Source organism: Dryobates pubescens, chromosome 9 (genome assembly GCF_014839835.1).
Source record: "Dryobates pubescens isolate bDryPub1 chromosome 9, bDryPub1.pri, whole genome shotgun sequence".
In the NCBI taxonomy this organism is placed as follows: Eukaryota; Metazoa; Chordata; class Aves; order Piciformes; family Picidae; genus Dryobates; species Dryobates pubescens.
In genome coordinates, this window is record NC_071620.1 from 265,079 (window position 1) to 291,045 (window position 25,967).

General features: G+C 48.3%; 1 protein-coding gene across 3 annotated transcripts in view; it reads left to right on the plus strand.

Annotated features, from left to right (window-relative positions):
- Positions 1-242: 242 nt before the first annotated feature.
- The window catches only part of TMEM245 (transmembrane protein 245), a 62,767-nt gene continuing 37,042 nt past the window's right edge, over positions 243-25,967 (plus strand). For 2 of the 3 annotated variants that reach the window (XM_054164298.1, XM_054164299.1), the window contains exons 1-5: positions 338-854; positions 10,106-10,223; positions 13,588-13,689; positions 14,564-14,671; positions 18,611-18,823. In XM_054164298.1, the coding sequence (XP_054020273.1) occupies positions 354-854; positions 10,106-10,223; positions 13,588-13,689; positions 14,564-14,671; positions 18,611-18,823 (1,042 nt within the window). In that variant the 5' untranslated portion in view covers positions 338-353. Of the gene's footprint in view, positions 855-10,105; positions 10,224-13,587; positions 13,690-14,563; positions 14,672-18,610; positions 18,824-25,967 lie in introns of all 3 variants that reach the window. The other variant, XM_054164297.1, reaches the window with a different exon arrangement.

Consider the following 25,967-nt stretch of genomic DNA (forward strand, 5'->3'; position numbering starts at 1 on the left):
TAAGCGAGCCCGGCCACCAGCTCTTCCGGAGCAGAACTACATTTCCCAGCACCCTTCCCCGCCGGCCAACTCCCCTTCCTCGCCGGGCGGGGCGCACGCCCGTGGCTGGAGCGGCGTTGCCCTGCGGGCTCCGGCAGCCCCGGCCACTTTGGCGCGCCTCCGTCTGTGGCGGTAGCAGCGATTCCGCGCCTGCCCTTCGCAGCGGCGGCCGTGCTGGGCGCCGCGCGAAAGGGCTGGGCGCCATGGCTGATCAGGGAGAGCCCTCGGCAGCTCCGGTCGCGGCCCTTCCAAGCTCCTCGGCACAGACGCAGTGCCCGGGCAGCTCTCCTAGCGCGGGGGAGGGCGCGGCGGCTATGCCGCGGCTGCCGCTGGGCGGCTCTGGCGGGGCGGCGGGAATGTCGCTGCCGCGGCTGGAGAAGCCAATTAAGCAGGCCTTCTACAACACCGGAGCGCTGCTGTTCGCGGGGCTGTGCTGCGGGGCCGCCGTCCTGGTTTACTTCATCCTGGAGGCCTTTCTTCGGCCGCTGCTCTGGGCTGTACTCTGCGGCACCTTCCTGCACCCCTTCAAGAGCTCCTTGACGGCGCTGGGCCGCCGCTGGCTTGGCCGCCTGCAGCGCTCTCGCACTCCCGTCCTGCTGGCCGCCCTCCTCCTCCCTATCTGCTTCGCCAACTATGGGGTGGAAGCGCTGGGCGAGCAGGTGCTGCGGCGGCGGCGGCTCCTGCTGCTCCTGGGCGCTGGCGGACCGCTGGTCTACGGGATCTACTGCCTCGGCAGCTCCCTAGGGGTGCAGGTGCTGCTGGCCCAAGCTGCCCGCCTCATCTGCCAAGGGCTGGACTACTTCAGCAGCCAGTGGGTGAGTAGGCGTCAGAGGGCAGCCGGCTTTACCCGGGGGGGCAGCTTCACCGTCCCCGCGTTAGAGTTGCGCGGCACAGCGGGGCGGGCTGGGCTGTGGCCTTCGCTTCTCACCCACAGCCGCCTGGCTGCGCCGCTCGCCGTGGCCACCCACCTGCCCGGAGGGGGCGGCTGTCTTCCCACTTGTTGCGCCGCGGTGGGGGAAGGGAGGTGTTTGCGGACGCCGGCGGTTAAAATCGTGAGGCACCTGTTTGAAGTCTCCCTTGCCTACTGTGTTTGGTTTTCTTTTCTTCTTCTTTATTTTCTCTCCCCCTTCCCTCCCCCCCCCGCCCCTTCTTTCCTTTTACGCTAAAGGACGCGGAAATTCCCGCAGCACAGGGGTTAGTGCTCGGGGAGCGCAGCGGTGCCGGGGCAAGGCACCAGCAGTCCTGGCACCGCGGTGGTGTAGGGCAAACCAAGCTTTGGCCATAAAACTGCGTCTAAAGTATCACAGAATCAACCAGTTCAGAAAAGATCTCGGAGATCATCAAGTCCAACCTATTACCGAACATCACCTGAGTTGTAACGCATGGCGTGGAGAGGTGTTCTGTGGGCGCAGCAGAAGCGGAGACGCTTTCTTTGTCAGTATTTCGTGTCCGTAGTTTAGTCATGCCCCAGTTTTGAAATGCTGTTAAGTCAGAGGTAATTCAAGTGAGGTCCCGGGCAAACATCAGCTCAGTTAAGCTTTAGAGTATGTTGTGAAATAGCGATTCAGCACTGCAAGCGACTTGGGAGGGAAAAGCATCTTGGGGCTTGTTTCTTGGTGTACTGATTCTTATTTTTTATTTTCTTACAGTATCAAATCGTGCAAACTCAGTTTGAAGGGTAAAAAGTAAAGCTATTTATCTTAAGAAGTTTACTTGCATAATAAAATTTCTGGGAGCCCTCTTCTCCCCATGTTGTCTTCAGAAGGTATTCTAGTTAAAACCGCTGGCGTAACTGCTTTTCACTTTGTTAGTTACAATTGAAAATGAGACAATACTATGGCTCTGAAGTAAATGGATACGTGAAACCACAGGAGATCAGTATCACAGTAGGTTAGAGGTTGGAAGGGAACCTCAAGAGATCATTTGGTCCAACCCACCTGCCAAAGTAGGATCACTTAGGCTAGTCCACACAGGAAGGCATTCAGGTGGGGTTGGAAAGTCTCCAGAGAAGGAGACTCCACAACCTCTCTGGGCAGCCTGCTCCAGTGTGCCGTCACCCTCACTGCAAAAAAGTTTCTTCTCATGTTGAGGTGAAATCTGTGTTCAATCTTGAACGTGTTGTTTCTTGTCTTATTACTGTGCACCACCAAAAAGAGCTTGGCCCCCTCCACTTGACACCCACCCATCAGATATTTATACACATTGATCATATCCCCTCTCAGTCTTCTCAAGACCAAACAGCCTTACGGATCTCAGTCTCTCTTCACAGGGGAGATGCTCAAGTCCCCTAATCATCCTCGAGGCTCTCTGTTGGATTCTCTCCATCAGGTCTCTTGTCTTTCTTGAACTGGGGAGTCCAAAAGTAAGTTGTGGTTTTGGTAGATACTGATAGATGATTGGCACACTCTTGTTTCTTAGGGTGAAACGCTTTTTTTTTTAGGCTGCTCTTCTTTATTTAAATAAACAAAACAGTCTCTAGGGTGGAAAATTACACAGAGAGTTCAGTGGGTTTATAGATGGAGGTAAAACTGAAGAACCGCCTAAAACTAAGCTGCTTATGTGGACAAGAATCTGTCTGAAAAAAAAAAAACAAGCTCAACCAGGCTTCTGATTTTGTACTGCACATGGTCTTTGAATGCTAGCTTTATTGCTTTGATGAAGCCAGGGTGTGCTGATACTTGGGAGGTGTATACCAGAACCAAAAAAGGAACACTTTTCTCAGTGGAGACTTTTGAGTTGTTTCTAGGGTGACTAGGATGGGTAGGAGAATGTGTTCTATCTGTTGAAGGTAAACACTGAAAGGAGATTTTCTTGGCTTTCTATTCTGAAGTGTTGTCATATGCTGGAAAATGTAAGGGGAGATATTTTTCTGGTTGTTTTGCTCCAAGAAATGTAATTAAGACTGAGTAGATTAGAGGCACTCTCTCTCCCTTTGTACAGAGAGGCAAGATAAAACCGTCTTTACTTTCAGCTGAATTGTGGAAGAATGTAGGCATGCCTTGGTAGTGATGGGAAGCTTTTATTATCAGCCATATAATTTACTTCATAAGCATAAGGCTTCCCTTTGCATTGGCTTACCTGTTTTACTGAAGCAGGTAGGAAACGTGTTCACTGCTGGATTTGGAGTTGTTGGGGCAACATTCCAAGGAAAACTCTTGTTCTGACAGCATTGTGACTAGTGAGGAGCTGTACTTGCTTATCCCACTTCTGACACACACTTCAGTTGCCCTGTTGCCAATATTTGTCTTATCTCTACGAGTCTATTTAGCAGTAAATGATTTAGATTACAAGATCCTGGGTTTCTTTCTGGATTGTTTATCGACTTGGGTAGCTTGTGCTGGCTGGATGCATTTTGAAGTTGGTGTGCAGAATGAACTTTCTGCTTTCAGTAGCTGTGAGCTATTAAATGAACTATTACAGAACAGCTCCTTTAGAGATTAACTTGTTGATGAAGGAAAAAAGGGGAGTGAACTATGTAAATAAAGAGTTTTGCTCTTCAGTGTAATTCAGTATAAATGTCAGGGGTTGAGTACTGAGAGTTTGCTCCGGAGCAATGATGCCAAAGCTGAAAGGGTATGTTGGATTTCTCAAATTCTCTCAACTTTAACTGAGAGCAGACTTTCAGTAACATTGGTGATACAGTCATGGTGATAAATCCTGGACTTCCCAACACTGAAATGGGTCAAAACACTGTACCAGATGTTTGAGCTTAACATAAAATGTGCATCTTTCTGTGGTGTGATTTTTGCCTCCAATTGGCAATTTAAAGAGAACTGAAGCCCTTTGGGCTGGCCTTGATTTGTCTCAATCTGGCCTTTTAAATTACCTCCAAAGTGGATGCTGACATCCAAGAGGCTATATGGCACTCTTACAGCTCTTTATTCAGGGAAGTGGGCAGTTCTAATTTCCATTTCTAAAGGCACACCATCGTTTTGTTGGGTTTACGCAGAGGAGATGGGAGAAATGAGGTCTTTGCTGTGTGTTCAGACAATGAAGATAGGTGAGGGAAGGAAAAAGGAAAGTTCACAGGGTTAAACCATCTTAAAATTGTGATATAGGGGAATTGTGCATATCTGTAAATATTAATTGTGATTGAAGGGCATTTAAAATGTCAGTACATGGTGAAAGTTGGGCATCTGCAACTCTGGCTTGATAAATAAAGACTTTATGGGCCAAGGGCATCCTGGCCTGCATCAGGAGCAGTGTGGCCAGCAGGAGCAGGGAGGTCATTCTGCCCCTGTACACTGCACTGGGTAGGCCACACCTTGAGTCCTGTGTCCAGTTCTGGGCTCCTCAGTTTAGGAAGGAGGTTGAGTTGCTGGAGTGTGTCCAGAGAAGGGCAACAAGGTTGGTGAGGGGCTTGGAGCACAAGCCCTATGAGGAGAGACTGAGGGAGCTGGGGTTGCTTAGCCTGGAGAGAAGGAGACTCAGGGGTGACCTTATTGCTCTGTACAACTACCTGAAGGGAGGTTGTAGTGAGGCAGAGGTTGGTCTCTTCTCCCAGGCAAGCAGTACCAGAACAAAAGGACACAGTCTCAGGCTGCGTCAGGGGAGGTTTAGGCTGGAGGTTAGGAGGAAGTTTTACACAGAGAGAGTGATTGCCCACTGGAATGGGCTGCCCAGGGAGGTGGTGGGGTCGCTGTCGCTGGGGGTGTTCAGGGCAAGGCTTGACAGGATGCTTGGTGCCATGGTTTAGTTGATTAGGTGGTGTTGGATGATAGGTTGGACACGATGATCCCGAAGGTCTCTTCCAACCTGGTTTATTCTAGTCTAATATATTCCTCAATATTGAAGTAATATGTGTTGGTTACCTTGTCAGCTGTACACTCTCATTAATCAAATCTGAAATCATTTTGCTTCAGCATAGAATTTAAGTCCATTCTATTTTCAAAGCACAAATTACAATAGCTTAATCTTAATGAAAGTAGTCAGTGTCTTTTATTCTTCATTTCCACTATGCCAGGTGTTGAGATGGCACATAAGAGTAAAAAGGTTATTAATATGCTCTCCTTTTGTAGCCAGAACCTTGGGAGACCATTCTGAAAAACAGTAGGCAAGGCTATATAATATGCTTTTAAATGGTTAAGGGGCGGGGGGTGGGGGGAGTAGGCTGTTCCCAGGTTAGTATGGAATGAAATTCTAGTCCTTGTCACTTCAAGCTAATTTGCTTGGTCAGTTAATTGCTGTAAGTAGGCTACCCAGGTTAGGGAAGTTGGCTGTCGATGTGCCTGGGCACTGTATTTCTTTGTGGCACAAGGAAGTGCTTGGGCATAATATTAACAGATAATGAATGGAATACTCCACAGTGTAACTGAAATTAAACTTCTTGCACCAGGTATTTGACTACTTTTTTCCCCTTTTCTTACAGGGCCCCAAGATGGTTTTGTGTTGTTTTTTAATCTCTGAAACAAAATGACTATTCTTTTAAAATAAGCAATTTCTCTCTGTATATAGAAAGAAGAAATATTTTTACTCAGGTCATTTGGTAAGATTTACAGAAATGAGAATGGATGAATGACTTGCAACACAAAAAATTACTGAATATTGAAACAGTGAAATGGAAGCTTTTAGGTCAGTTGCATGCATGGGTAGAAGCAGTGCAACATGTTTTGCTATTTTGGCTTTTAAACATAGAATCACAGAATCAACCAGGCTGGAAGAGACCTCCAAGGTCTTCAAGTATCATGGTATAGTATCAGTCAGGGTTGGAAGGGACCAAAAAGACCATCTAGTTCCAGCCCCCCCTGCCATGGGCAGGGACACTCCACACTAGATCAGGCTGCCCAGAGCCTCATCCAGCCTGGCCTTAAACAGCTCCAGGGACTGGGCCTCAACCACCTCCCTGGACAACCCATTCCAGGGCTTCACCACTCTCATGGGGAAGAACTTCCTCCTCCCCTCCAGCCTGAATCTCCCCACCTCCAGCTTCATTCCATTCCCCCTAGTCCTATCACTACCTGAGATCCTGAGCAGTCCCTCCCCAGCCTTCTTGTAGGCCCCCTTCAGATACTGGAAGGCCACAATGAGGTCACCTGGGAACCTTCTCTTCTCCAGCCTGAACAGCCCCAACTCCTTCAGTCTGTGCTCACAGCAGAGCAGCTCCAGCCCTCTGCTCATCCTTCTGGCCCTTCTCTGGATACCTTCCAGCACCTCCAGATCCCTCTTGTCCTAGGGGCTCCAGCACTGGAGGCAGTACTCCAGGTGGGGTCTCCCCAGAGCTGAGCAGAGGGGGAGAATCCCCTCCCTGGCCCTGTTGGCCACACTTCTCTTGCTGCAGCCCAGGCTCTGCTTGGCTTTCCGGGCTGCAAGTGCACACTGAGAGCTGATGTTGAGCTTCTCATCCACCAGCACCCCCAAGGCTCTCTCCTCAGGGCTGCTTTCCACCCAATCTGCCCAGCCAACTGATCACCCAACCCTAACTGCAAAGACTGAACTCAGACTCAATCGTTAAAAGTTACATTCCTACTGACCTACCAATGAAATTCCTTTAGAATTATCTTTGTTTTCTTGTTTACACCAAAACATTCAGCTAGAGTATTCAGTAGCTGTCCTGTCCTTAAAGGCACAGCCTAAAGCTGTCATGGGAGCAAAACTGGCTTGGTGCTGGCACATCACCCACAAGTGCTGTGTGGCTGATTAGGAAGTTAGGATCGTGTGTTCATACCCCGAGCTCTACAATTACAGTTGTGCTGTAGTTGCTTTATGAATGAATTTATTTTATGAACCCCTGCTAGACTTTAAATAATTTTTGGCCTTGTTTTGTTACTTTAGTCTTAATGTCTAAGGGTTTTGTTAGTTTTAGACATTTGGCTTGAGTCCATGTTTGGCCATAAGCATTACATAGCTCTGTTGACACGAAACTAAAAAGAGCAGTCGAAAGTTGGACTGGTCAGCATTGATAAAAAAGATTAGTGTGAAAAGGGTATAGAATCATAGAATTGTTAGGAAACTCAAGGATCATCCTGTTCCAACCCAACTGCCATAGGCAGGGACACCTCACACTAGGTCAGGTTGCTCACAGCCACATCCAGCCTGGCTGCAAAAACCTCCAGGATGAGGCTTCCACCACCTCCCTGGGCAACCTGTGCCAGTCTCTCACCACCCTCATGGGGAAGAGCTTCTTCCTAATATCCTATCTGAATAGAATAGAATTAACCAGGTTGGAAGAGACCTTTGAGATCATTGAGTCCAACCTATCATCCAACACCATCTAATCAACTAAACCATGGCACCAAGGGCCTCATCCAGTCTCTTCCTGAACACCTCCAGGGATGGTGACTCCACCACCTCCCTGGGCAGCACATTCCAATGGCCAATCTCTCTTTTTATGAAGAACTTCTTCCTAACATCCAGCCTAAACCTCCCCTGGTGCAGCTTGAGACTGTGTCCTCTTGTTCTGGTGCTGGGTGCCTGGATCTACCCATTTCTATTGTTTTGCCCCATTCCCCCTAGTCCTATCGCTCCATGACACCCTAAAAAGTCCCTCCTCAGCTTTCTTGTAGGGTCCCTTCAGATACTGGAGGGCCACAATAAGGTCTCCTCAGAGCTTTCTCATCTCCAGACTGAACAGGAGTTGATCTGCTGGAGAGTAGAGAGGCTTTGCAGAGGCTGGACAGACGGGCAGAGTCCAAGGGCAGGAGATTGAGTACATCCAAGTGCCAGGGGCTGCACATTGGCCACAGCAACCCCAGGCAGTGCTACAGGCTGGGGGCAGAGTGGCTGAGAGCAGCCAGGCAGAGAGGGACCTGGGAGTACTGGTTGATGGTAGGCTGAACATGAGCCAGCAGTGTGCCCAGGTGGCCAAGAGGGCCAAGGGCATCCTGGCCTGCATCAGGAACACTGTGGCCAGCAGGGGCAGGGAGGTCATTCTGCCCCTGTACACTGCACTGGTTAGGCCACGCCTTGAGTCCTGTGTCCAGTTCTGGGCCCCTCAGTTTAGGAAAGATGCTGAGTTGCTGGAAGGTGTCCAGAGAAGGGCAATGAGGCTGGAGAGAGGCCTGGAGCACAAGCTCTACGAGGAGAGGCTGAGAGAGCTGGGGTTGCTTAGCCAGGAGAAGAGGAGGCTCAGGGCAGACCTTATTCCTCTCTACAGCTACCTTGAGGGAGGTTGTAGGCCAGCGGAGGTTGGTCTCTTCTCCCAGGCACCCAGCACCAGAACAAGAGGACACAGTCTCAAGCTGCACCAAGGGAGGTTTAGGCTGGAGGTTAGGAAGAAGTTCTACACAGAGGGAGTGATTGCCTATTGGGATGTTCTGCCCAGGAGGTGGTGGAGTCCCCATCCCTGGAGGTGTTTAGGAGGAGACTTGATGGGGTGCTTGGTTGCATGGTTTAGGTGGTGTTGGATGATGGGTTGGACTCGATGATCTTGAAGTTCTCTTCCAACCTGGTTTATTCTATTCTAACAGCCTTTCCTCCTTCAGTCTGTCCTCACAGGAGAGGTGGTGCAGACCTCTGATCATCCTTGTGTATGTTTGTTCTCATTTCTTTAAGCAGCTTTAAATTCCCTTTTGCGTACGAGCGTTCTCTCTGCAGTTACCGAGGTCTCTGCCTGCCGCTTCGCTGCGTTCGGTACCGTTGATGGATTTCCTCTACACCTCTTGGGTGCACGGGAGTAGTGGCACAAACCTGTGTTTCAAAAGGGCTGTTGCCTCCAGCCTAAGTCGTGCAGAGCAAGGAGTGTTTGCTGGTTTCTGTCTGAGGGGGTGTTCTGCGCCCCTGCTGCTGTGCTGCGCGTTACAGTGATCTGCCTTGGCAAATGCCGACGGCCAAAGTTCTGTTTGAGCGCCTTGGGGATGGATTGGTTTGGAAGTGCACGTTGGAAGATGCCCTGCCGGCCTGAACTAGTTATGGGCAGGGAATACTGGTTGGATTTGGGCCAGAAATGCCCTTGTTATCATTTTGAGGGGGGGGGTTGTGGTGTGTGTTTGGAGGAGGGGGGGTGTGTGTTTGGGGGGGGTGGTGGGGTGCGGGTTTGGGGTGGTGGTGGTGGGGTGTGCTGTTTGGGGGGGTGTGGAGTGGGGGGTGTGGGGTGGGGGGGGTTGTGGGGTGTGTGTGGGGTTGTGGGGGGTGGGGGTTGTGAGGTGTGTGGGTGTGGTATTTGGGGGAGGTTGGTTGTGTGTGTGCTTTTTGGTGTTGTGTTTTGTTGGTGTGCAGGGTTGGTTTTTTTGGGGGGTGGGGGGTGTATTCTTTTTCTTTAAGACTCCAACCCTGAGGTTTCATTGGTAGGGTTTTCCATACCTCTTTCAGATCTTCTGAATAGCATCTCCTCTTTTAGCTCTTCCAGTTTCTGCTTTCTTCTTTGTCAGTGTTTTCAAGCTCAGATTGATTATCTTTGAATTCTTAATTAGAATCCTGCTTTGTGATTTGTCTGCTTAGTGGAGTTCTAGAAGGCAGTTAGAAGCAGCAACCCCCAAATGACCACATCTGCCCCCTGGTACGCTGTCACAGACGTTTTCCTGTGCCTTCAGCGGTGTTGGTTAATGATTTGGTAGAATTGTGTCACAAGTCATTTAAAGGCACGGCTGTTTTGTGGACCAGCACTGCTGAGGAACAGCTGGTTTTGCTGTACTACTTAATGGCTATCTGTGGATTAAAACTGCCTTTGTCTCTTCAGACTAGAACACAGGAGCTGGCTGCTGTTTGATGGAACGAGTGGTGTTTTACTGGCTCTGGCTGGCTGGTGCTGCCATTGCCACTGTTTCCTTGAGGCTCTCACCTCTCAGTAGTAGTTCCAGAGTAATTACTTGGCCTGAGGTGCAAAACCATCTTCCTTCAGAGCTTGAGTCCAGCAAAGTGTATACCCCCTTCACTTTAGAACCATACTGACCAAAAGCATGTCTAGCCTGCCTTTACACAAGCTTTACATTTCTCTTACATGGAGAAAGGAGGAAAAAAAACCTCCTGTGATTGATTAATGGCTCTGAAGTTCTCAAAAGATTTGTAACCTGACTTAGTTCTCTCAATATGAACATTAGGGATATGTGCATCTGTGTGTATAGTCACATAAAAATGCATCTCTGTTGTGCTGATGTCTGTATACAGACCTCTGTTTATCTTTCTCTTGAAGATATGGACGTTGGTAGCTGGTTACCTGCTGATGGTTTCGTTCAAGTGGAATGTAAGCACCGAGCGTTACTTGAAAGCGGTTTCTGTCCCTGTCTGGATTATGCTGCTCTTTCACTTAGGTGAGTAGCAAGAAGTTGTTACTCCAATGCATCTACTGGGGTTCTCTCATCTTGCAGACAGAGCTAGTTGTTTGCTTCACTGCTAAGTCTTTATTTTATCACTGTACATTAGAGGTTGGAAGGGACCTCAAGAGGTCATCGGGTCCAACCCCCCTGCCAAAACAGGACCACTTAGGGTAGTCCTCGCAGGAATGCATCCAGGTGGGTGCAATGAAGTAATGGAATCTCGGCTGAAATGCAGGCTGTTTTCTCTGCTCAGTAATTCTGGCTGCACGTGGCAAGATGGAGTGTTGGAGACCCGGTGCTTCCTCCCTGACAGTCAGGAAAGGCTGAGGTCACATGCTGGTGCATTAGACTTTAACTTGTGATGATTTTTGATACTATTCATGTGATGATTTTTAATGTTATTAATAGCCGTCTTCTCCAAGGCTGAAGCTGTAAAATGCAGTTAATAGTAGGAAAAGAAGGGGGGGGGGAAACAAAACAAAAAAATTGTATCAGTACTCAACAAGCATGTCCACATAATAGCAGCAACATGAAATACATTTGCCAATAATTCATATAATATGCTAATATATGATCATAGAATCATGGAATAGCATCAATAAGGTTGGATGAGACCTCAAAGATCATCAAGTCCAAGCTGGCACCCAGCTAACTAAACCAAGGCACCAAGTGCCATGTCCAATCCCCTCTTGAACACCTCCAAGGATGGTGACTCCACCACCTCCCTGGGCAGCACATCCCAAGGGCCAACAATTCTCTCTGTGAAGAAATTCCTCCTAACATGCAGCCTAAACTTCCCCTGGTGCAGCTTGAGACTGTGTCCTCTTGTTCTGGTGCTGGTTGCCTAGGAGAAGAGACCAAGCCCCACCTGGCTACAACCTCCCTTCAGGTAGCAATAGGTCTCCCCTGAGCATCCTATTCTCCAGGCTAAAAAACCCCAGCTCCTTCAGCCTCTCCTCACAGGGCTGTGCTCAAGGCCTCTCCCCAGCCTTGTTGCCTTCTCTGGACACGTTCAAGAGTCTCAGTGTCCTTCTTGAATTGAGGAGCCCAGAGCTGGACACAGGGCTCAAGGTGTGGCCTAACCAATGCTGAGTACAGGGCAGAAGGACTTCTTCCCTGCTCCTGCTGGCCACACTCTTCCTGATGCAGGCCAGGATGCCTTTGGCCTTCTTGGCCACCTGGGCACACTGCTGGCTCATGTTCAGCCAGCTGTCAATCAGTACCCCGAGGTCCCTTTCTGCCTGGCTGCTCTCCAGCCACTGTGGCCTATGTGTAGAACCTGGCACTTGTTGAATGTCATCATGTTAGACTCAGCCCATCTGTCCAGCCTGGCAAGGTCCCTCTGCAGAGCCCTTTTACCCTCTTAACAGATCAACACCTGCTCCCAACTTGGTGTCATCTGCAAATTTACTGATGACTGACTCAATCCCCTCATCCAGATCATCAATGAAGATATTGACCAGGCTGGGGCCCAGCACTGAGCCCTGGGGCACCCCACTGGTGCCTGGCTGCCAGCTGGCTGTGGCACCATTCACCACCACTCTCTGGGCTCAGCCTCCAGCCAGTTCCTCACCCAGCTCAGAGAGCTGCTGCCCAAGCCAGGGGCTGACAGCTTGGCCAGGAGCTTGCTGTGGGGGACAGTGTCAAAGGCCTTGCTGCAGTCCAGGCAGACTCCATCCACAGCCTGCCCCACAGCCACCAGGCAGTCCCCTGGGCATGGAAGGAGATCAGGGTGGTGATCTAGTAGTATTAGATTTATTTTGCATGCTTCATATAACATTATCAGTTTGTATTATTGTATCAGAGTTGTGGTGGAAGAATCCTGTGAATAATAAACCACTCTCTTGACAGAAGGTTTCACAGCATACTTCATGACTTGCTTTGCTTTAGCAGCGGGTTTCAAGGGTTGCTCTGACCATGCAGGGACACTCCTGAGATTTCAAGTGACAGATGAGCAGCTTTGCATTTGCTTATGTTTTGACAGTCTTGTGTTTGCTGGAAGTGCCACCTAAAATGCCAAAGCCCAAGAAGGCACAGCTTGATGCCATGCTGTGAAGATCTAACATAAATACAGGGTTTGGGGATGGGGTGGGGGAACTTAACTTACTGTCATGGGTTAATGCCCATTCTGAAAACAAAGCAGGGGAGAGGGCTTGTGAGTGCTTTGCCCTCCCTGCAGGGCATTTCCCCCTGGGAAGCTGAGCCTGTTCCACTCCCCCCTCCCTGCCCAGCTAGGGTATCAAAAGCAGGGCATGGCAGCCATTAGCTCTCCTTTTGGCTCCTGCCTCCCCTGGATGAGAGCTGCTGTGGCTGCCCTCCTGCTCCTCTGCCATGTGGTCGGGCCTGATCCTTCTCCCTGCTGCCTTTGTGCCTCTTCAGAGAGAGACTGGGTTTGTATTATTCTTCTTTGTCCCCCTCCCATCCATCCTTGTTCCTTGCCCTTGTGAACCTTTCCTGTTACTGTTCTATAGATATTGTTTAAAGGAAACTCTTTACCTCTCTGCTTCCAGGCCGACTCCAAATTATTGCTTGGTGGATTTGCTCCTTCCTTTTTTTTCCCCTCTCTGTTGGGAGGGAGGAGGCGGGGAGAGATTCTCAGCCTTGCCCCCATCTGAGCTCTTAACTCCCAGTTGAGGCTTAAACCACCACACTTACCTCTGATACAGAAAATGGTTTTATTTTGTGTGTATTTTAATGTGCTTTTGCCTGTTTTGTGGAGCACAATTTTTATCAGCGTAGTTTAAAGTCACTGAAGTTAGGAATGGTAGTGACAATGGTTTGTTCATTGATGAAATGTGTTAGTCTGTGTTCTGTACCTTTCCATCAGAGTTGAAAACTTGCTTGTGTTACGACACTGCTTAGTTTCTGCCCAGCTTGTTCTTGGTGTGGTGCCTCTCTTGGTTTTGTTACATGTAAAGTTTATTAGTGGCATAATTTCTCTTGCAAGAACCTCATCCCTGGGAGAAATTGTGTTTAATATTTGGCTTTCTCGAGGGGCATGGCTGGGGAGCAGTGGGGTTGGGTCGTTGGGCTGTTTGGTTGGTGATGGTCTGTATTGTGTGGGGCATTGGGAGAGAAAGGTGAGGCGCCAACAGGTCTAAAGACTGGCCAGGTCAAAAGCGCAGGTTTTGTCTCAGTCCTGCTGGAGAGGGGTGGGAGCGTGCTGGGGAATGTATGGATATGTATGTTTTACTATATGAATATGTCCGTTTGCCATCTCTGTAAGTTCAACTCGTGTTGTTAAGGTGTGCCTCTAGCAAACTGGCTCTGCGCCCAGCGCTGTGTTGCCTTTATTTTACGATCAACTGGTTATAAATTTCAGCAGTGAGTTCGTTTCTCACATCCCTGTATCTCTTAGCTTCTGTGGCAGGTTCCTGGAGAATTCCTGTGTTTCTGGTTATAGTTGTTCTGATGACTGTAGGCGTGTTGCATGAACAGCAGAACGGGAAAGAGTCTTCTGGTAAGGAAAAAGTTCCCATTTCTTGAGTTGAAAAAATGTGTTACTGTAAATTCAGCGTCCGTGCAGCCTGCAGGAGCTTAGTGCAAGAGTTTCAAAGGGGTTTACTCAATGCTGAATTGACTCTTGATTCTTTCCAGAAGATTACTGCGGTGCACTGCTGTTTCTTTTCCACAGCAAACCAGCAACTCTAATTACCCAGCTCAATTGCTTAAGTTTACAGAATCTTACATGTAGATTCAAGCTTAAAGCAAGCCAGGAGAACTGAAACCAGAGGCTAATTTTGAACGTAAGGAGTGGTATGGGTTTAGTACCTCTTGGACTAGAGAGTGTGAGGTGAACTGAGACAGGTCCATACAGCGAATTTCTTGCATCCAATCATTTGTTTCTGAAATAATGCTTTTATAAAACTGTGGTTTGCAAGTAGACTTTGAGGAAAAAGATTTTTGTCTGGTGTGAGTCAATTCTGCATGAAAGCAAATGTCAGGTGTTCCTTTCTGGTGCTAGCTGCGTGATTGTTTTAGGAAACTTCTCTTGTCTTGCTGTTCTGGGTTTCTTGAGAGTCATCATAATCTTGTTTAGTAAAATTGATTATCTAGTATAACGATTTTTCAGGTAAGTCAGACTAGCAGCAACTGAAATGACTCGGTAGCGGTTCATTAGGAAGGGAGGTGCTAAGCACATAACTGGGTTTGTGTCTTGGGTCCAGGTGTACTAACTTAAGTAGCACTCATTCCTATTTGATTGTGTGGACCACATGTAATGCATAATAAAACCTGGCAATGTCTGTAGATATAATTTCTGCTGCTTAGCAGCTTTGGTGAATATCAACATTTTAAGACTCAAGCTTTTCTTTATGTACACGCATATTTCACAGGGGCAGAGCTTCCTGGCCAGATGATTTCCATTGCTGCTTCAACAATTGTGATGGCAATTTCGATGACAGAAGATGAGTCTAATGCTGAACGTTCCTCACAACCCTCAGGTGACTGAATACTCTGTAAGAAACATTTGAATTTGCTCTAAAGGCATGACATTGGAGGGAATTAAGAGCCAATTTCAAAACTGTCTTTATTCTCTTCATCCTGTCAGGAAAAAAAGAAGTTCATTTCTGCTTACCTTGTGAAATCTGTTTTAAATGTTGAAATGAACTCAATCTGTTTTAAAACTGTTAAGAAAGGAATAATGTAAAAACTGTCTTGAAATGATTCTTTGTATGGTTGTCTGTACGTTTCAAAGGCCTGACGAGAGGAATTTGTTTATTTGGAAGGAGGGCATGGGGTTTTTTACTCCTAATTTACTAATTGTATTTTCCCTAGCCTTCTTTAGACTTGTTGGCAATTACAAGGTGTGACTCTTTCTCTGGACCAGGTACAGACAGTCCAGAATAAATTTTGTACATGCCACAGTGACACCCCTCTCCGCCCTGTCACCCCAACCCCTTGCTTCTGTTTTTATCCTATGGCATGCTCAGTCTTTCCTGTAGTGAGTTTACTTGATGTTGCAGCTTGAGTAAGGCTGCTTGCACTTGGGCTGGCACAGTTAGAAACCCCAAAGCGTTGCAAAGGTCTTTAAAAGTCCATCACTGGTTTTGAACCTTACCATATTTTTTCCTGGTAGGACTTTGATGGAATGCAATACTAGAGAACTAGGCTGTTGTGGAGATAGAATAGAATAGCATTAACCAGACCTTTGGAAGAGACCTTTGAAATCATAGAGTCCAACCTGTCATCCAACACTAAATCAACTAAACCATGGCACCGAGCGCCTCATCCAGTCTCTCCTAAACACCTCCAGGGATGGGGACTCCACCACCTCCCTGGGCAGCACATCCCAATGGCCAATCAGTCTTTCTTAGAAGAGTGAGATCTCTGGAAATGGAAAGGTTTTGTGCAGTTCCTGTAAGCAGACAAACCAGGTCATTCAAATTGACAGAATGTGGACTTCCAAAACTTGAATTGGAAATCAGAAGTCTCTCAAGTCGTCTGCTTCAAGACAATGTGTTACTACTAGTCAATAATGTATGTATATTGCATGCTTGGAGAGGCGTGGTCTTGTAGGTAAGGGACTTCTCAGCTGAAGGGGGGGTGTGTTCTAGTGTTAGAAAGATATGTTAATGAATGAAGTTCACTCATTAGAACAGAATTAACCAGGTTGGAAAAGACCTTCGAGATCATTGAGTCCAACCTATCATCCAACACCCTCTGATCAACTAAATCATGGTGTAATGGGTTGGGGCAGACCCCCTCCCCACCACAGGCAGAAATAACGACTCAGACAAACTGATTGCAAAAGTAGTGGAGAGTTTAAATAGAGAACAGTGAGTGTGCACAAAAGGAAACATGGTGACAAGAAAGAAACCAAAGTAAACCCAGAAAGACTCCAAACCCCACCTGAGGGTGCATCCAAAACCCCCAGGGCTCCTTCTTCCCCCTCCCTCTGCTGGGCTGGTCTCAGCTGGCCAGGCCTGAGACTGCCCATCCCCCTGTGGCCTTGGGCCCAATCAGGCCCATGGCCGGGAGATCTCTCCCCCAGTTACCAAGTCTCGGAGAGGGAAGGAAAGAGGAAGTGCCAGACCCCACCGCAAAATTTATAGTGGTGCAAGGGATTATGGTAGAGATACCTAATTTCCTGAGTCCACCCACTGGGATGGACTTCTGGACACAGGAAACACCCCTGTAGCAGAGGGCACCCAGCCCAAACTACGACACATGGTATCAAGCACCCCATCCAGTCTCTTCTTAAACACCTCCACGGATGGTGACTCCACCACCTCCCTGGGCAGCACATTCCAATGGCCAATCTCTTTCTGGGAAGAATTTCTTCCTAACATCCAACCTAAACCTTCCCTGGTGTAGTTTGAGACTGTGTCCTCTTGTTCTGGTGCTGCTTGCCTGGGAGAAGAGACCAACCCCCTCCTGGCTCCAACCTCCCTGCAGGGAGTTGCAGAGAGCAAGAAGGTCTCCCCTGAGCCTCCTCTTCTGCAGGCTAAGCAACCCCAGCTCCCTCAGCCTCTCCTCCCAGGGCTGTGCTCCAGACCCCTCCCCAGCTTTGTTGCCCTTCTCTGGACACCTTCCAGCAGCTCAACCTCTTTCCTGACCTGAGGAGCCCAGAGCTGGACACAGAACTCAAGTTGTGGCCTAACCAGAGCTGAGCACAGGGCAGAAGGACTTCCCTGCTCCTGCTGGCCACACTCTGCCTGCTGCAGGCCAGGATGCCCTTGGCCTTCTTGTCCACCTGGGCACACTGCTGCCTCATGTTCAGCCTACTATCAACCAGTACTCCCAGGTCCCTTTTACCACTTTCTGTTCAAGATCTATGGAAAGCTTTAAAGGCAGAGCCTACAATTACTGCCCCCCAGGGTAGAGTAACCTGTGGGATTTCTTGGATGTGCATTCTTCCTCCATGGCTGCAAAGTTTTGTCACGTAATGATGCACAGTGTGTGCATTTTGCTGCTGATATGAGGCCTCAGTAAAAGCAAATACTGGTGTTCTCAGGGAGAAATTTCACATGTAATGACTAAAGGTGGATTTGTTGTCACCCATCCTTAGGCAGATTTACCAACCGAGTAGTTTAAATGAATAAGTTGCCATGTTCTCTGTACAAGAATTTTGATCTGGACATTGTAATTTTGCCTGAAATGTTTATGTATAAAGCGTCTTTAAAACGTTAGTTCATGGTTGTAAATTAAATTCCCTGTTTACAGACTTACAGATGGGAGAATGGTAACATTTGTCACCCACGAATTTGTGCTTGCTGTTACTAAAACTGTTACACAAGACAGCAATTTAGAATCGCAGTGTGAGTGCTGTGTTTGTAATGTGAGTTCAGGAAAAGAAAGCATGGCAGGAAATTTGTGAAACACAAGCTTTCACATCAGTGCGTGCTGCATCAGGAACAGTGTGGCCAGCAGGAGCAGGGAAGTCCTCCTGCCCCTGTACTCGCACTGGTTAGGCCACACCTTGAGTCCTGTGTCCAGCTCTGGGCTCCTCAGGTCAGGAAAGAGGTTGAGCTGCTGGAAGGTGTCCAGAGAAGGGCAACAAAGCTGGGGAGGGGTCTGGAGCACAGCCCTGGGAGGAGAGGCTGAGGGAGCTGGGGTTGCTTAGCCTGCAGAAGAGGAGGCTCAGGGGAGACCTTCTTGCTCTCTGCAACTCCCTGAAGGGAGGTTGTAGCCAGGTGGGGGTTGGGCTCTTCTGCCAGGCATCCAGCACCAGAACAAGAGGACACAGTCTCAAGCTGTGCCAAGGGAAGTTTAGGCTGGATGTTAGGAGGAAGTTCTTCCCAGAAATAGAGATTGGCCATTGGGATGTTCTGCCCAGGGAGGTGGTGGAGTCCCCATCCCTGGAGGTGTTTAGGAGGAGCCTGGGTTGAGGCCCTTGGTGCCATGGTTGAGTTGATTAGATGGTGTTGGATGATAGGTTGGGCTCGATGATCTCAAAGATCCTTTCCAACCTGGTCGGTTCTGGTTCTGTTCTGGTTCTGTTCTGTGTTTCAATGAGCTCTCAGCCAGTCTAAGATTTAAGACTTTAGATTTCTTTTAGGAGTGAATGGTGATTTATATTTTTCAGAGGTTCATGGTTCTTTCACACAACTGTGTTTAGTTTCTCATTTCTCTGCAGTGACAGGAGGCCTGTTGAGGATGGTAGCATCTTCTCTTCCCCTCCTTCTAGCTCTTCTTGGCATGTTGTTGAATGATGTTGGAGGACTTACGGAGCCCTGTTACAGCCTGTCAAAAATGATCAGTGGCTTTCTGTCTTTTAGGGAAATCACTACTGCAGGAAAAAAACAAAACCAAAACCAAACCATCCCACAACTCACACAACATAAAACCCAAGCAAACAAACAAAAAAGAGTCAATTTGGGACGTTAAGTGACTGCTAATGTGATCGCTTCCATTTCTCTGTTTGCATTTGTTTGTTTCAGGAGCAACAGAAGGTGATCAACCAGCACATGCTTCAACATCTGTCTCCTCCTCTTCATCCTCTTCTGGGAGCAGACAAAGACCTGAGATTGGCTCTTTCCTCAGAAAAAAGAAAACTAGTGATATTTACTTCGTGACGCTTGTGTGGGCCATTGTCATTGTCCAGATCTGGCTGAATTTCTGGATTGTGCAGCTGTTGCCAGTGCCTTTTGCAGGTAATAATCCCAATTACTAGAAATATTTGTTAGATGAGGGCTTTGGATAGTCTTGGGCTTTGTGTGAAATAGAGTAGAAGGAAGGGCCTGATCTGAGTTTTAACAACAGGTCTTCTAAATGGTTTTAAATGAAGACGAATTGTAGCTTCAGAGAGGAGGATTGATGTGCACTGCTACTGTGTAGTGGACAGATCTGTACAAGTGCTTTGTCTGTTGACTGTTGTAGTTACCTGGAATCATTTTGTGCCATACCTTACATTATAAGAATACTTAGGGTTTACAGTACTTTATTCTATCCTATGAAGAGGAAGGAAAACAGAATAAACCAGGTTGGAAAAGACCTTTGAGGTCATCGTATCCAACCTCTCACCCAACACCATCTAATCAACTAAACCATGGCACCAAATGCCTCATCCAGTCTCCTCCTAAACACCTCCAGGGATCGGGACTCCACCACCTCCCTGGGCAGCATATCCCAATGGGCAATTTCTCTATGAAGAATTTCTTCCTAACATCCAGTCTAAACCTCCCTTGGTGCAGCTTGAGACTGTGTCCTCCTGTTCCGGTGCTGGATGCCTGGGAGAAGAGACCAACCCCCACCTGGCTACAACCTCCCTTCAGGGAGTTGCAGAGAGCAATAAGGTCTGCCCTGAGCCTCCTCTTCTGCAGGCTAAGCAACCCCAGCTCCCTCAGCCTCTCCTCACAGGGCTGTGCTCCAAACCCCCCTCTCCAGCTTTGTTGCCCTTCCCTGGACATGTTCCCACAGCTCAAAATCTTGCCTAAACTGAGGGGCCCAGAATTGGACACAGGACTCAAGGTGTGGCCTGAGCAGTGCTGAGTACAGGGCAGAAGGACTTCCCTGCTCCTGCTGGCCACACTCTTCCTGATGCAGGCCAGCATGCCCTTGGCCTTCTTGGCCCCCTGGGCACACTGCTGGCTCCTGTTCATCTTACTCTCAACCAGCACCCCCAGGTCCCTCTCTGCCTGGCTGCTCTCAGCCACTCTGCCCCCAGCCTGTAGCACTGCCTGGGGTTGCTGTGGCCAAAGTGCAGCACCTGGCACTTGGATGTGTTCAGTCTCCTGCCACTGGCCTCTGCCCATCTGTGCAGCCTGTCAGGGTCCCTCTGCAGAGCTCTCCTACCCTCTAACAGATAGTGTTGAACAGAGCAGTCATTCATGTTGCATTTTTAACACCACCTCTCTTAATCCAGTTTATCATAATTTATGATAATAATGATCATAATTTATGATGACCTGGATAAAGAGAGGTGGTGTTAAAAATACCCAGTAGTGGAAAAAATATATAGATTAATATTATAAAAGCAAGTTTCCCTGCATCTAGTCACATTTAAGGAGACTAAAAAGTTTGTAAGCACTTCTGAGAGTTGGAATATTCTTCTGGACACAGGACTCAAGGTGTGGCCTAACCAATGCAGAGTCCAGGGGCACAATGACCTCCCTGCTCCTGCTGGCCACACTGTTCCTAATGCAGGCCAGTGAGGTAATCTTTTAAAATTGCTTGATGTAGAGAGTGGGGAAAAAAGGTACCACAGTTACACCATAAGATGAGAAGGTGTAACATGACTTGTGGATTCCAAAGCTGAGCGATAAACCCTGCCATGGAACACTTGTGACTTTTTGTTCAGTGATGTGAGCCTGGGAGTCTTGATCCTATCTCATGTAAAGATCTTTCATTTGCTGCTTTTCTTGTTCTGTTGCACCATTTTTGTATTCTGGTTTTTGTCTTGGTGTAATTCTGCTCTTCCTGGGGAGGTTTGGAATTTCTTATTATGGAGCCTTTCTAGTAACAGTCCTAGCTTTTTCTCTCCTGTCTCTTTTAAACCCCATATAATTACTGCTGTGTGACTGTGTGTAGCACCTGGTGACATCATTTGCAATGAGTGTACATTCATTTAGAAGGTATTTAAACACTTACTTTAAAATGGCAGAAAACTAGCATGTCATTTCAGGTCACCTGTCTTGTTTTGCTGAGTAGCAGTGTGTGTATTTACCTTAAGCTGCATTTAATCAGAGGAAACTTCAGCCTGCAAGATAGGTGCTGGCACTTGCACTGTACTTTTCCCCCCACCTGTTTTGTACTAAAGATCTTTAGTAGGAAAGCTGATTGTTGTGTTTCTTTAAGGGCATAAATCCCATATTTGCCACGTGGTGGTGCCAGAGGCTGTGTCAACCAAATGCCAGGTATTGCCTGAGCTCTCCAGGCAAAAGAATGTAAACTATTAGGAGTGGCTTACAGAGAGCAGGCTCCTGCAAAACTTTGATAAATGCCCAGTTCAAAGTTCAAGTTAGCCTTACTGGCTGTGTATTTCATTTTGCACTTTTCCAAGAAGCATGATGTGAATTTCTGGGGACAGAGGAATTACTGTGATGTTGATGTATGGCAGGAAGTATGTCATCTCGTTTAGAAAATGGTCTTTCATGACAACAACAACAACAAGCTTTATTAGAAGTACACTTGAGTTTAATGATGGGCAACATCCAGTGCTGGAGCCCCTATCACAGGAAGGATCTGGAGGTGTTGGAATGTGTCCAGAGAAGGGCCATGAGGATGAGCAGAGGGCTGGAGCTGCTCTGCTATGAGGACAGACTATGAGGGAGTTGGGGCTGTTTAGTCTGGAGAAGAGAAGGCTCCAAGGAGACCTTATTGTGGCCTTCCTGGCAAGCTGTCAGCCCCTGGCTTGGATGGGAGCACACTGCATTGGGTTAGGAACTGGCTGGAGGGCCAAGCCCAGAGAGTGGTGGCGAATGGTGCCACATCCCGCTGGCAGCCAGGCACCAGTGGTGTGCCCCAGGGATCAGTGCTGGGCCCCATGCTCTTTAACATCTTCATTGATGATCTGGATGAGGGCATTGAGTCCATCATCAGTAAATTTGCTGACGACACCAAGCTGGGGGCAGGAGTTGATCTGCTGGAGGGTAGAGAGGCTCTGCAGAGGGACCTGGACAGGCTGGACAGATGGGCAGAGTCCAATGGCATGAGATTGAACACATCCAAGTGCCGGGTTCTGCACATTGGCCACAACAACCCCAGGCAGTGCTGTAGCACAGGCTGGGGTCAGAGTGGCTGAGAGCAGCCAGGCAGAGAGGGACCTGGGGGTGCTGGTTGACAGTAGGCTGAACATGAGCCTGCAGTGTGCCCAGGCAGCCAAGAGGGCCAATGGCATCCTGGCCTGCATCAGGAACAGTGTGGCCAGCAGGAGCAGGGAGGTCATTCTGCCCCTGTACACTGCACTGGTTAGGCCACACCTCGAGTCCTGTGTCCAGTTCTGGGCCCCTCAGTTTAGGAAGGAGGTTGACTTGCTGGAACGAGTCCAGAGAAGGGCAACAAAGTTGGTGAGGGGCTTGGAACACAGCCCTGTGAGGAGAGGCTGAGGGAGCTGGGGTTGCTTAGCCTGGAGAAGAGGAGACTCAGGGGTGACCTTCTTGCTTTCTACAACTACCTGAAGGGAGGTTGTAGACAGACGGATGTTGGTCTCATCTCCCAGGCAGCCAGTACCAGAACAAGAGGACACAGTCTCAGGCTGCGCCAGGGGAGATTCAGGCTGGATGTTAGGAAGAAGTTCTACACAGAGAGAGTGATTGCCCATTGGAATGGGCTGCCTGGGGAGGTGGTGGAGTCGCCATCACTGGAGGTGTTCAGGAGGAGACTTGCTGGGGTGCTTGGTGCCATGGGTTAGTTGTTTGGGTGGTGTTGGATTGGTTGATGGGTTGGATGCGATGATCTTGAAGGTCTCTTCCAACCTGGTTTATTCTATGTATTCTGTGTATTCCAGTATTTGAAGGGGACGAGAAGAAAGCTGGGGAGGGACTTCTTAGGGTGTCAGGTAATGATAGAACTAGGGGGAATGGGACAAAACTAGAAGTGGGTAGATTGAGATTGGATGTTAGGAAGAAGCTCTTCCCCATGAGGGTGGTGAGAGCCTGGCACAGCTTACCGCTGACTATATGTGTAACAGGCTCAGCTAATTAGCTGTGTGAGAGCAGAATTCAGTAACAGTTCAGGATGTGCTACACTGTGGCAGGAAAGGCCATTAAAAAAAAGAAAAAATTAGAAATGGGTAGATTCAGATTGGATGTTAGAAGTTGGTCACCATGAGGGTGGTGACAGACTGCACAGGTTGCCCAGGGAGGTGGTGGAAGCCTCGTCCTTGGAGGTTTTGAAGGCCAGGCTGGATGTAGCTCTGAGCAACCTGATGTAGTATGAATCCCATGGCAGGGGGGGTGGAACTGGATGATCCTTGAGCTCCCTTCCAACCCTGACAATTCTATGATTGGTATCAAATGTGGCTATAAATATGATAGTACAGGCACTGCTAGCATTTTCACAGTGTTAATTTACTCTGTGTGTAGAATTTCACAGTCTCACAGTATAACCAAGGTTGGAAGAGACCCCAAGGATCATCAAGTCCAACCTGTCTCAACAGACCTCACGACTAGACCATGGCACCAAGTGCCACATCCAATCCCCTCTTGAACACCTCCAGGGATGGGGACTCCACCACCTCCCTGGGCAGCACATCCCAATGACGAACGACTCGCTCGGTGAAGAACTTTCTCCTCACCTCGAGTCTAAACCTCCCTTGGCACAGCTTGAGACTGTGTCCCCTTGTTCTGGTGCTGGTTGCCTGGGAGAAGAGACCAACCCCTTCCTGTCTACAACCACCTTTCAGGTAGTTGTAGAGGGCAATGAGGTCACCCCTGAGCCTCCTCTTCTGCAGGCTAAGCAACCCCAGCTCCCTCAGCCTCTCCTCACAGGGCTGTGCTCAAGGCCTCTCCCCAGCCTTGTTGCCCTTCTCTGGACACCTTCAAGTGTCTCAATGTCCTCCTTAAACTGAGGGGCCCAGAACTGGACACAGGACTCAAGGTGTGCCCTAACCAATGCAGAGTCCAGGGGCACAATAACCTCCCTGCTCCTGCTGGCCACACTATTCCTAATACAGGCCAGGATGCCATTGGCCCTCTTGGCCACCTGGGCACACTGCTGGCTCATGTTTAGGCAGCTGTCAATCAGCACCCCCAGGTCCCTCTCTGCTAGGGAGCTCTCAGCCACTCTGACCCCAGCCTGTAGCTCTGCCTGGGGTTGCCATGGCCAAAGTGCAGCCCCTGGCACTTGGATTTGTTAAATGCCATGCCATTAAAACATTTAAACGTTAAAACATTTAAAACACCTAGACTGATTTTTGTGTCTAAATGTGAAGTTCACTCAATTTATTAAGTTCTGGTGTAAAAAAAATTTAGTGAGAGATTGGGAAAATCGTGTGATTGTGTTGCTAACAGTTTCCCTTTGGGGATGCACCATCATTTTCCTTAGATGTTTGTGTATCAGTAGGTGATAGCAGGACTGCCTTGTCAGAGCAGTCTGTTACGACCCTTTAAGTCAATGCATCTTGGGTTGATGTTTTTGTGCCTGGTCTGTTTGCATCAATGCTCTGGTAAAATCAGCTGGAATACAAATCTTTGTTTGTAATGTGAGCTCATTAACTCCTCTGTTCTGATGTTAAATTTGCCAGGGGATTTGGAGGGTGACTTGCTTTGCTTCTTTTCAGTGAAGAAGATAGATAATTTGACTGGTGTAACAAGTAAGAAGAGTATGTTATGACTGTTAAAAGTCTATGAGCTTCCAAGGAAAATTTCATATCTATCATGGCCTTTGCAATTGTGTTCTTGATTGGGATGATTTACAAGTTGTCCAGGTGGCCAAGAAGGCCAATGACATCCTGGCCTGCATCAAGAATAGTGTGGCCAGCAGGAACAGGGAAGTCGTCGTGCCCCTGTACTCAGCACTGCTTAGGGCACACCTTGAGTCCTGTGTCCAGTTCTGGGGCCCTCAGTTTAAGAAGGACATTGAGACTCTTGAAGGTGTCCAGAGAAGGGCAACAAGGCTGGGGAGAGGCCTTGAGCACAGCCCTGTGAGGAGAGGCTGAGGGAGCTGGGGTTGCTTAGCCTGGAGAAGAGGAGGCTCAGGGGAGACCTTACTGCTGTCTACAACTACTTGAAGGGAGGTTGTAGGCTGGAGGGGGTTGGTCTCTTCTCCCAGGCAATCAGCACTGGAACAAGAAGACACAGTCTCAAGCTGTGCCAGGGGATGTTTAGGCTCAAGCTCTTCCCAGAAAGAGTAATTGGCCACTGGAATGTGCTGGCCATGGGAGGTGGTGAAGTCCCCCCATCCCTGGAAGGTGTTCCAAGAGGGGATTGGACGTGGCACTTGGTGCCATGGTTTAATAATCATGAGGTCTATGGGTGACAGGTTGGACTTGATGATCTCTGAGGTCTTTTCCAACCTGGTTGATTCTGTGATTCTATGATTCTGCACATATTAATCAGTGAGGGAGAACAGTGCCATTGCAAAATTAGAACCATAAGCCTGATGCAGAAGTCTGTGTTTTATTTCATAGCAAGTAAACAGGCATGAGCTTTTACTTTACTGTAATCCTAGACATTTCTAGTGTTGCTCAGAAACTGTTCTACAGTGGATGTGTGTCAGGAGCATTAGAGAGAAGCTCTTTGTGGTAGCAAAGTGCTTCCCTTTTGGGGAAATAAAGTTGTGTGTGTTTCCCCTTTGGTCCAGTTTTGAGGAGCAGTGTAGATTTTTCTGAAATGGCATGGCATTCTTCCAGCCAAGATAAAAAGCTCATCTTAAGATAATGTTTTTGAAGTTTAAAGGAATAATTAATCAGTCTTTCCACTGAAGGTTGAAATCAACACTTTGCAGTTTCATGTGAACTACTGTCAACACTTGAAGGAAAGGTACAGCTTTGGAATCGTAGAATCGATAAGGTTGGAGAAGACCTCAAAGATCATCAAGTCCAACCTGTCACCCAACACCTCATGACTACTAAACCATGGCTCCAAGTGCCAAGTCGAGTCCTTTCTTGAACACCTCCAGGACGGTGACTCCACCATCTCCCTGGGCAGCACATTCCAATGGCCAACATCTCTCTGTAAAGAACTTTCTCCTCACCTCCAGCCTAAACTTCCCCTGGTGCAGCTTGAGACTGTGTCCTCTAACAATACAGAATACCAAAAAAAGGAAGAATTGAGGCTGAAAATTTGATGTGTAATACACTGTTAAGTTCTGAATGTGGCATTCGATGTGTAGTTGTCTGTGCATGTGTGGAGATGG